At 41.4% G+C, this 12,500-nt stretch overlaps 1 protein-coding gene across 1 annotated transcript in view; it reads left to right on the forward strand.

Annotated features, from left to right (window-relative positions):
- Positions 1 to 11,661: 11,661 nt before the first annotated feature.
- The window catches only part of LOC115221366 (guanine nucleotide-binding protein G(s) subunit alpha), a 171,125-nt gene continuing 170,286 nt past the window's right edge, over positions 11,662 to 12,500 (forward strand). The window contains exon 1 of the mRNA XM_029791539.2: positions 11,662 to 11,941. Within this exon, the coding sequence (XP_029647399.1) occupies positions 11,812 to 11,941 (130 nt within the window). The 5' untranslated portion in view covers positions 11,662 to 11,811. The remainder of the gene's footprint in view (positions 11,942 to 12,500) is intronic.

The raw sequence follows: 12,500 nt of genomic DNA on the forward strand, positions 1-12,500 counted from the left end.
ATATAAATATACTACTACAGAAATATTCTTTTAAAAAAACTTTTCTTATAATTTTCTAAATTTAATTATTTAATCGTTACAGTTGAAAATGACCGAAACCGGTACTGAAAGATTCACTATAAAATTATCTTAGCATTTTCTATTTTGACTTGTTTTTTCATATATATCAACTCGTGTGTTCCTTTCCACCCTTATACATATATATATATATATTATTATATATATATATATATATATATATTATATATATATATATATATATATATATATATATATATATATACATATATATATATATATATATACATACATATATATATATAACGGGAAGGTTTACGAAAATAAACAAAAGACGAAGGCAGGTGGAGTACAAACAAACAAATGTATTAGTATGGCGCTCAGGAATAGAAATAGAACAAGTCTTTTACGTTTCGAGCCTACGCTCTTCGACAGAAAGATACACAGAAAAAAAAAACAAGGAAAGAAAAAAAAGCGTGTAGGAGCTAACGATCTATGATGGTGTATATCTATATATATATATATATATATATATACTTATTCATCCATTTCTTTCTCTCTCTCTCTCACACATACACACACACACACATATATATATATATATATAGATGTATATATACATACCTGCCCCTCTACCATTTGCTTCCCCCCTTCCCTAGGAACTGCGAGGAAGTTTCCAGCAACAACTCTAAGTTCCATGTAGTTTGGCACTGTGTGGAGATATCTGAGACTCTCACAATTCTGCCAAATAACTGATTTCCAGACAGACTCTCAGACAATGTCAGACTTCAGTTGCTTCCACCGCCAAATCAATTACCTGCCACCCTGAACACACAAACCAACCTCACAATCTCTGCCTGATCTTACAACCCGCTTGAAATAGCAGCCAAATCTTCATCAGTTCACACCCTACTCTCTTTACTCTTTTACTTGTTTCAGTCATTTGACTGCGGCCATGCTGGAGCACCGCCTTTAATCGAGCACTCGACCCCGGGACTTATTCTTTTGTAAGCCGGTACTTATTCTATCGGTCTCTTTTGCCAAACCGCTAAGTAACGGGACATAAACAACCAGCATCGGTTGTCAAGCAATGCTAGGGGGACTAACACAGATGCACAAACACACACACGCATATATATATACATATATACGACGGGCTTCTTTCAGTTTCCGTCTACCAAATCCACTCTCAAGGCTTTGGTCGGCTCGAGGCTATAGTAGAAGACACTTGGCCAAGGTGCCACGCAGTGGGACTGAACCCGGAACCATGTGGTTGGTAAACAAGCTACTTACCACACAGCCACTCCTGTGCTTATATATATACTGGCAAGAGATTTAGCTGCTATTTCTAAGACACTAAAGGATTTCTTAAAGGCTCTCATTTTATGTCATATAACTTGCCTGGTTTTTGTTCTTTTTTTTTTTGAAGATAGTATATACTATATACTATCTTCAAAAAAAAAAAAGAACAAAAACCAGGCAAGTTATATGACATAAAATGAGAGCCTTTAAGAAATCCTTTAGTGTCTTAGAAATAGCAGCTAAATCTCTTGCCAGTCACGCTCTGACATCTTAAAGATGGAAGGGCACTTTCAGAAGCCAAGATGGTCATGGCCTGCTGGATTAGAGCTAACCTAAGACTTGACAACAACAAAGACAGATACACTGGATAAGATAGTATAAAATGTACAAAAAGACAGGGTGGTCATGGATGAAATATGTTTGACCATGGATTTTCTTGATCCCTCTGAAAGGGTGAAAGGTAAAGTTGATGTCAGCAGGAATTGAACTCAGAGCATAAGGAGCTGGAATACATAATGTTTAATTTGAGACTGGAGGTGGTGGTGGTGGTGGGAGTGGCAGTTATGGTTGCATGGTAGAACTGTTGTTGTTGTTTAACACCAGGTCAACCCTGATCAAGAAGACCTACACTCAAAGACATGATTGTCACATCTTGTTTTTCAGACATGATACAAATTATTTATCATTGCATTGTTCAGAGTGTCCTTCCTTTTATAAAACAGTTTGGTGTGATTTCAGATGAATTTCTTCGCTATTTCTAGCAAATTGAGCAAGCTGTTCTTCCCTTCTTATAGGGTCACAATGTTGTTTGCTATGATAGTATTGTTGCTGATAATGTTGGTCTATAGTGATAAATTTGGTTATGTTATGGTTGTGATAATCATCATCGTCATCGTTTAATGTCTGCTTTCCATGCTGGCATGGGTTGGACGGTTTGACTGAGGACTGGCAAGCCAGAAGGCTGCACCAGACTCCAGTCTGATCTGGCAAAGTTTCTACAGCTGGATGCCCTTCCTAACTGCCAACCACTCCGAGAGGGTAGTGGGTGCTTTTTACATGCCACCCGCATGGGAGCCAGTCAACAACCATGCTAGAATCGTGCTTTATATGTCCCACTGGCACAGGACCAGTCAGCCGGCACTGGCATCAACCATGCTTGAATATTGCTTTTTATGTGCCACCAGCATGGGAGCCAGTCAGGCGGCACTGGCAACAACCACACTTGAATGGTGCCTTTTATGTGCCACCAGCACAGGACCAGTCAGGCAGCACTTGAATGTTGCTTTGTATGTGCCACAGGAATGGGAGCCAGTCAGGCGGAACTGACAACGACCACACTCAAATGGTGCTTTTTGATGTCTGGCATCAACCATGCTTGAATATTGCTTTTTATGTGCCACCTGTATGGGCGCCAGTCAGGCAGCACTGGTAATGATCACGCTCGAATGCTGCTTTTTACGTTCCACTGGCACGGGTGCCACTCAGGCACTGTCATTGGCCACGACAATGACTTCACTTGTCTCAACAGGTCTTCACAAGCACAGTTTATTGCCCAGTGATTGAAGGATACTCTTAATTGGGCCGGTTCTTGGAGGTAATGATTAACTGAGATAGTATTGGCTATCATATAGTGTTGTACATCTATTAGTGATCATAGCATTGATCATGATAGTTTAGGGTTGCCATACGTTTGTATTTTCCAAGACATGTCCTGGATTCTGGTGTCAAAATTTGCATCTAGAAGTTCAGAATTTCAGCGTCCACCACTTTATATATATATAGGAGTGGCTGTGTGGTAAGTAGCTCGCTTACCAACGACATCGTTCCAGGTTCAGTCCCACTGCGTGGCACCTTGGGCAAGTGTCTTCTACTATAGCCTCGGGTCAACCAAAGCCTTGTGAGTGGATTTAGTAGACAGAAACTGAAAAAACCCGTCATATATTATCATCATCGTTTAACGTCCATTTTCCTTGTGTATGTGTATGTTTGTGTGTCTGTGTTTGTCCCCCCAACATCGCTTGACAACCAATGCTGGTATGTTTATGTCCGTGTCACTTAGCAGTTCGGCAAGAGAGACTGATAGAATAAGTACTAGGCTTCCAAAGAATAAGTCCTAGGGTTGATTTGCTTGACTAAATGACTGAAACAAATAAAGGGATAAAAGAATATATATATATAATTTTTTTTACTTTCTCTCTCTCCCCATCTTTTTCACTCTAACCCCCTATTTCTCTCTCTCCCCCTCTCTTTCTCCCTCTCTCTCCCAATCTTTCTATCACACCCCATTTTCTCTTTCTCTCTCTCTCCCTCTTACTCTCTCCACCGTCTTTCTCTCCCCATCATTCTCTCTCTCCCTCCGTCTTTCTCTCTCTCCCCATCTTTCTCTCACTCCCCCTCTTTATCTTTCTCTCTCTCTCTCCTCATCTTTTTTCCCTCACCTCATCTTTCTATCTCCATCTTTTTCTCTCCTCTTTTTCTCGCTCTCTCTCCCTCTTTCTCGCTCTCCCCCTCTTTCTGTCTCTACCCATATTTCTCTCACTCTCCCCATCTTTCTCTCCTCTCCCCATCATTCTCTGTCTCTCCCTCTCTTTGTCTCTCTGCCCATCTTTCTCTCTCTCTTTCCCCATCTTTTCCACTCTCACCCTCCCTTTCTCTCCCCATTTTTCTCACTCTCCCCATCATTTTCTCTCTCTCCCTCCATCTTTCTCTTTCTTGCCATCTTTCTATCTCTCCATCTTTTTCTCTCTCCCTCTCTTTCTTTCTCTCTCTCCCCATTTTTTACTCTCTCTCCATCTTTTCTCTCTCTCTCCCCATCTTTCTCACCTTCCCCATCTTTGTCTTTCTCTCCCTCCATTTCTCTATCTCCCCATCGTTTTCTCTTCTCCCTCTCTTTTTCTCCCCCTCTCTCTCTCCCCATCTTTTTATCTCTCCCCCATCTTTCTCTCTCTCCCTCTCACTCCCCATCTTTTTCACTCTCACTGTTCCCATCTCTCTCTCTCTTTCTCTCTTCCTCTCTCACCCCATTTCTCTCTGTCCCCATTGTATTCTCTCTCTCCCTCTCCTTCTCTCTCTCTCTACCCATCTTTCTCTTTCTTGCATGTTCTATTCTCTTCCAATTCTCTCTATTTTTGTCTCTCCATCTTTCTTTTTCTCTCTCATTTTCTCTATTCTGTCCCTCTCTTTCTTTCTTTTTCTCTCCCCATATTTTTCTCTCCTTCCCCATCTTTCTCTCTCTCCCTATCTTTCTCTCTCTCTCCCCATCCTTTTCTTTCACTCTTCCCATGTTTCTCTTTCTCTCCCCATCTTTCTCTCTCCACTCTTTCTCCCCCTCTTTCTCTCTCTCCCCCTCTTGCTCTCCCTCTCCCTCCCCATCGTTTTCTCTCTCTCCCTCTCCTTCTCTCTCTTGCTACCCATCTTTCTCTCCCTTGCCATTTTTCTATCTCTCCCCGTTTTTTTACTCTCTCTCTGCTATTTCTCTCTCTCTCCCCATCTTTCTCTGTCTCTCTCCATCTTTCTCTCTCTGCCCTTCTTTTTCACTCTCACCCTCTCTTTCTCTCCCTTTCTCCCCATCTTTCTCTCCCTCTTTCTGTCTTTTCATCTTTCTCTTTCTCCCCATCTTTCTCACTCTCTCCTCTTTCTCTCTCTCTCTCCCTCTCTTATTCTCTCTCCTCTCTTTCTCTCTCTCTTCATCTTTTTCTCTCTCTCTCCCCATTTTTCTCCCTCTCTCCCCACCTTTCTCTTCATTTCTGTCTCTAATTCTCATCATTTCACTCTACCTCTCTATTTCCCCATCATTTTATATCTCTCTCTCTCTCTCTCTCTCTCTCTCTCACTGCATTTCTTTTTCCCCCTCACTTTTTTCCTATCACTCTCTCTTTATCACTCTCACCATCTCTTCCCTCTCTCTCTTTGTATCTCCATCCCCCTCTCTCTCTCAGTCCTCCTAACTCTCACTCAACCCTTTTAGCCCTTACCTTTTCCCATCTCGCTCATCATCTCTCCTTCTTCCTCTCTATCTCTATCTTTCTCCATATGTGTCTCTGTATCTTTCGGGTGATGATGATGATGATGAATCTCACTCTCTATCATCTCTCTCTGTCTTTCTCTTCGTCTCTCTATTTCCAACTATCTCATTTACCTCTCCTTCTGCATAGGTGCAGGAGTGGCTATGCTTACAAACCATATGGTTCCGAGTTCAGTCCCACTGCGTGGCACCTTGGGCAAGTGGCTTCTACTATAGCCTCAGGCCGACCAAAGCCTTGTGAGTGGATTTGGTAGACGGAAACTGAAAGAACCCTGTCGTATATATATATATATATATATGTACCATCATCATCATCATCATCATCATCGTTTAGCATCTGCTTTCCATGCTAGCATGGGTTGGACGGTTCAACTGGGGTCTGGGAAACCAAAAGGCTGCACCAGGCCAAGTCTGATATGGCAATGTTTCTACGACTGGATGCTCTTCCACACGCCAAGTGCCCTTCCTAACGCCAAACGTGTGTGTGTGTGTGTATATATATATATGTGTATGTGTGTGTATATGTTTGTGTGTCTGTGTTTGTCCCTCCAACATCACTTGACAACCGATGGTGGTGTGTTTACGTCCCCGTAACTTAGCGGTTCGGCAAAAGAGAAACCGATAGATTAAGTACTAGGCTTACAAAGAATAGGTCCTGGGGTCGATTTGTTCGACTAAATGCGGTGCTCCAGCATGGCCACAGTCAAATGACTGAAACAAGTAGAAGAAAAAAATATCTTCATTTCTTTCTCTTCATCACTTCCTATGTATTGGCGCTACTTTAGCATGCAGTCTACCTGATCATTTACACTTTGGTGTGCATTTTACCCCTAACCCTAAACACTAACTGTAACCCTAAACCATAATTGAAACCCCGAACTCTAAACCTTAACCCTAACCTTAAACCCTAAATCCTAAATTTTAAACCCTAACCCTAAACACTTATTGTAACCCTAAGCCATACCCCTAACCCTAACCTTAAACCCTAAATCCTAATTCTAACTTTAAATCCTAATCTTAATCTTAAACCCTGACCCTAACCTCTAAACCTGACCTTAAACCCTAACCTTAAATCCTAGACCTTAACCCCTAACCCTAAATAGTAAACCTCAACCAGACCTTAAACCCTAAACCTTAACCAAAACCATAACCCTAAGCCCTAAACCCTATTCCTAACCCAGATTAGGTCATTTCACAGTTTATACCAGTGGTTCCTAACCTGTTGTTCGTGGACCCTAGGTGGTCCGCAAAGGTAATATTGGGAGTTCATGAACTAAATTAAAAATTTCACCCCCACCCCACACACACATGTATGTATATATGTATCTATCTATATATCTCTCTATATATAAAGCTGAAGTTGTCTGTGTATGGCAGGTTTGGTAGCCTTCAACTGACACTATCTCCTCCGAGACCCTGCGGCGCAAGTTGACCAAAATTGAGAGTATGATAGAAGAAGGCTTGCTCTTCCTTCCGTAGAAGAAAAAAATTCAAATTGGACCATGTTAACGCCAAAAATTATTTATATCAAAAAGGTACTTTTTTTTCTATGAAAATCCCTATTTTTTACGATTTTTTTTACTGCTGTGTTGCCATTTTGCGGTGTATTTCAAGCAGAAAAATGTTCACTTAAAGAGAATAACAAGCTACATAATGCAAAATTTTTACTTTTCAAAAATTCCAATTCTAAAGGGTTGAAACAAACCCGAGCAATGCCGGGTGATACTGCTAATATATATATATATACATATATATATATATATATATATATATTATATATATATATATATATTATATATATATATATATATTATATATATATGCAATCTGTAGGAAAGGTGTAGTAGAAACTCCATAAGATGCACCCAGTGTAAGCTATGGACGCATAAGAGGTGCAGCAACATCAAAGGGAAATTAACTGATAAGATAGCTTTCATGTGCGGCAGATGCACAGGGACAATAGACACCACAAATACTCAGAAAACAGATTCCATCACACTCCAGGGGGAGAAACTAGAAGTAGTTGATAGTTTCCGCTACCTGGGTGACTAAGTTAGTAGTGGAGGTGAATACTCAGAGAGTATCACCACTAGAATACGAATAGCCTGGGCAAAGTTTAGAAAGCTCCTACCCCTACTGGCGACAAAGGGTCTCTCACTCAGAGTGAAAGGTAGATTGTATGATGCATGTGTGCGAACTGCCATGCTTCACGGTAGTGAAACATGGGCCGTGACTGCAGAGGACATGCATAGACTTGAAAGAAATGAAGCTAGCATGATCCGCTGAATGTGTAATGTCAGTGTGAATGCACAACAGAGTGTAAGCACCCTGAGAGAAATGCTAGACATAAGAAGCATCAGATGCGGTGTGCAAGAGCGACGCTTGCGATGGTATGGTCATGTAATGCGGATGGATGAGGAGAGATGTGTGAAGAAGTGCCACTCCCAAACAGTTGAAGGAATCAGGGGGAGAGGTAGACCCAGGAAGACATAGGATGAGGTAGTCAAGCATGATCTCAGAGCGTTGGGCCTCACTGAGGCAATGGCGAAGGACCGAGATCTCTGGAGATGTGCTGTGACTACAAAGACCCGGGACGCTTCCGGCTCCAGTTCCGCATAGCCCCCGCCCATTCAAAGTACCTTGGATCCCGGAACATCTCGCTGTGCTTGAGGAGACCTGTTGAGTCAAGTGCATGTACACGAACATCGAAACAAATATCAATGGAAACAGTAGTTGTGATACCTGTGTCGGTGGCACATAAAAAGCACATCCGAACGTGGCCGTTGCCAGCGCCGCCTCAACTGGCTTCTGTGCCGGTGGCACATAAAAAGCACCATCCGAATGTGGCCAATGCCAGCGCCGCCTTGGCTGGCTTCCGTGCCGGTGGCACGTTAAAAGCACCAACCGAGCGTGGTCGATGCCAGACCCCCCCCCCCCGGCACCTGTGCAGGTGGCACGTAAAAAGCACCCACTACACTCGCGGAGTGGTTGGCGTTAGGAAGGGCATCCAGCTGTAGAAACACTGCCAGATCAGACTGGAGCCTGGTGCAGCCCTGGCTTCCCAGACTCCGGTCGAACCGTCCAACCCGTGCTAGCGCGGAAAACGGACGTTAAACGATGATGATGATGATGATAATGATATAAATATATATATATACATAATGATAAGCATATTAAAAGGGGTCTGTGGGAAAACTCATTTAAATAAAAGGGGTCCTTGGTAGTGAAACGGTTGGGGACCACTGGTTTATACTATAGATACAGTGGCAGATCGAACCATTTCTCCCCCCTCTCTCTCTCCCTGTTTCTCTTCCTCTCCCTGTCCCTTTCTCTCCCCACTCCCCAAACTGAACATAGTTTGGTCTGTTTGGTTTGTTAACCCACCTCGTGCCTTCCCACCTACACACACACACACATACACGCATGGGTTTTGTCTGCTAGACATCTCTCTTTTACTCTTTTACTCATTTCAGTCATTTGACTGCGACCATGCTAGAGCACTGCCTTTAATCGAGCAACTCGACCTCGGGAATTATTCTTTTGTAAGCCCAGTACTTATTCTATCGGTCTCTTTTGCCGAACCGCTAAGTAACGGGGACATAAACACACCAGCATCGGTTGTCAAGCAATGCTAGGGGGACAAACACACTCACACTAACACACACACACACACGCATATATATACATATATACGACGGGCTTCTTTCAGTTTCCGTCTACCAAATCCACTCACAAGGCTTTGGTCGGCCCGAGGCTATAGTAGAAGATACTTGCCCAAGGTGCCACGCAGTGGGACTGAACCCGGAACCATGTGGTTGGTAAGCAAGCTACTTACCACACAGCCACTCCTGCGCCTACTAATCTCTGTTACTGATGCATACACACCAGCACACACATACTGGCATGCTCATATACATACTAACATAAAAATTAAAGATACACACACACACACACACACTAGTTTGGTTTGCTACTATACGGATCTTTCTCAATTGTTGCTATATTATTATTGCTTGGTCACATACACACACACACATTTTACTAGCTCTGGGTTTCGGTAACAGCTCCTCAAAAACATTCCTTTTTACACACACACTCTCTCTCTTTCTCCCTCCCTCTCTCTCTCTCTCTCTCTCGTTCTCCCCTCTATCGTTCACCGATGCTTTTCCTCCTCTTATATTTCTATCTATCTTCCTCCATTTTTCATTAACGTTTTTCTCCTCCTCCCTCTCTCTCTCTTCTCCCTATCTGTCTGTCTATCTATCCATCAGTCAGTCTGTCTGTCTATCTTCTTCCATATTTCATTTACTGACACTGTTTACATCTCTTTCTCTTTCTAAATATATATCTCTGTCTGTTTTCCTCCCTATATCATTCCCTACCTCTCCTTCACAATACCCTCTCTATCATCTTTCACCCTATTTATCTATCATCCTCCGCCTATCTCCCTTCTTATTTCCCTCTCTCTATAATTACTATCTTTCATAACACACCCTCGCTTGCGCCGTTACGTATGACTTTAATAATAATAATAATAATAATAATAATAATAATAATAATAATAATAATAATAATAATCCTTTCTGCTACAGGCACAAGGGCTGGTATTTTGGGGGAGGGGCTAGTCGGTTACATCGACCTCCGTACTCGACTGGTACTTATTTTATCGACCCCCGCCAAAAAAAAAAAAAAAAAAAAAAAAAGCTGCGAGGCAAAGTCGACCTTGGCGTAATTCGAACTCAGAACATTAAGGGTCGGAAAAAAATGCCGCTAAGCAATTCTGTCCGGCGTGCTAACGACTCAATTATCGCCACTTTTATAATAATAATATAATAATAATAATAATAATATCAACAACAACAATAATAACAACAACAATAATAGTAATAATAATAATAATAATAATAATAATAATAATAATAATAATAATAATAATAATATCAACAACAACAATAATAACAACAACAATAATAGTAATAATAATAATAATAATAATTATTATTATTTCTTTACTACCTACAAGGGGCTAAACACAGAGGGGACAAACAAGGACAGATATCGACACCAGTGCGTAACTGGTACTTAATTTATCGACCCCGAAAGGATGAAAATAATAATAAATAACCATAATTCTTTCTACTCTAGGCGCAAATGCCTGAAATTTGGGGGCAGTCGAAAGGATGACAAGGCAAAATCGATCCCGGCCGAATTTGAACTCAGAACGTAGAGTCGGAAGAAATGCCGCTAAGATATTTCGTCCGGCATGCTAACGATTCTGCCATCGCCGCTTTTTATAAATGCTCCGACTTGTATCACTAAAGACAAGTCTCTCTCTCTCTCTCTCTCTCTCTCTCTCTTTCTTTACTCCCCGCCGTCTCCACCATACTCCTTCACTCTGTCTCTCACTCACTTAATCACGCACTAACACCCTCAATTAACAACGTCACTCTTACTCATTCACCGTCTCTCACACTCTCTCTCTATCACGTTCTTTCTATCTCTCTTTCATGCTTATACTTTCCCCTCTCTCTCAAAAATCTGTCTCAGTCTCTTTCCCTCCAACTATCCCTTTCTGTCACTCCACTTCCCTCCGTCTCTCATTCTACTCTGTCTCCTCTTCCCACTTTGACTCTCACCTCTTCTATCTCTCTCTCTTTCTGTCTCCTCCTCTCTTATCTCACTTGCTTCCTCTCTCTCTCCTTATATGTAATCACTTCCTCCCTCCCTCTCACTTATTTCATTTGATTCCTCTTTCTGTATACGTAATCTCTCTTCCTCCGCCTCAATCTCAATCCCTTCCCTCTCGCTCTTCTCCTTACTGTCTTTTCCTCTCTCTCTTACTCATTTCTCTCCCTTCCTATCACTTACTTCCTCCTCTATATATTTATATCAGCCTCTCTCTCTCTCTGTCCCTCTCACTCCGTTCCCTGTTTCTCTCTCTCCCTCTCTCCCGCGCTCCATTCCCCTCTATATCTTTCGCTTCCCCCCTCTCTCTACGCATGTGTTGTTGTGTGCCGACTGCGAAGCCGTCTCCCACTACGTCAGTCGGTCTACTGTTACCGCCACCACCACCAACCTCTTGCGCGCACGCTCCACCAGAGGATTTTTTTAAGCTCGTCGTTAGCACACGTTTTGCTTTCTGCCCTCTGTCGTGGCCCCCCAAAAATAACAGCATCTCTTGTTTTTTTTTTTAATTCCCCCCCTCCCAACCCTCTTCTTTCCACCACCACACACACACACACACACACATCTGTACATATATAAATATATATATATGTATATATAAATATACACACAATCACATATATATATATATATACATACATATATATATATATAAGGTGTAACATTTTTTTTTTTCAACTGTTCGATTCGGCTTTGGCTTTTTTTTTTTTTTACCAATTCTTTCATTCGGGGTCGATCACACACCAGCCATCAAGCTGAATTCCTTGTTCTTTCTCTCCAAGATGGGGTGCTTCCGCCGTACCAGGGAGGACGAAGATGATAAACTACGCAAAGAGCAGAATAAGAAGATTGAAAAGCAACTGCAAAAGGACAAACAAGTCTATAGATCTACACACAGACTCTTGTTACTAGGTCAGTGTCTTTGAGAAGAATGAGACATTTTTTCTCTCTTCTTCTTTCTTCCTCTCTTCTTCTTCTTCTTCCTTTGGTGCTTCTCTCTCTCTCTCTCTCCTCTCTCTCTCTCGCGCTGGTCTTCTCTCACTTTCCTTTTTTTTTTCCCTCCCTTCTTTGTTTATTTTTATTTGAAAGGAATATCTGTATGTTTGTTTGTTTTTTTTTCTTTTACCGATTCGTTCCGAGACATCAACACACACACACACACACACACACTAATATCTCTCTACTTACAAAATACATATCTATATTCAGACATCACATCTTTCTACTTGTATTCACACACGCCTATACATACATTCACAGATATATATATATAATGTGTGTGTGAGTATGTGTGTATATATATATATATATATATATATATATATATATATATATATATATATATATATATATATATATATATATATATGTGTGTGTGTGTGTGTGTATATATATATTTATATATATATATATACATACACGTTATATATGTGTTTGTAATACATACACTTAAATTTGTAATGACATAAAC

Source organism: Octopus sinensis, linkage group LG18 (genome assembly GCF_006345805.1).
Source record: "Octopus sinensis linkage group LG18, ASM634580v1, whole genome shotgun sequence".
Classification (NCBI taxonomy): Eukaryota; Metazoa; Mollusca; class Cephalopoda; order Octopoda; family Octopodidae; genus Octopus; species Octopus sinensis.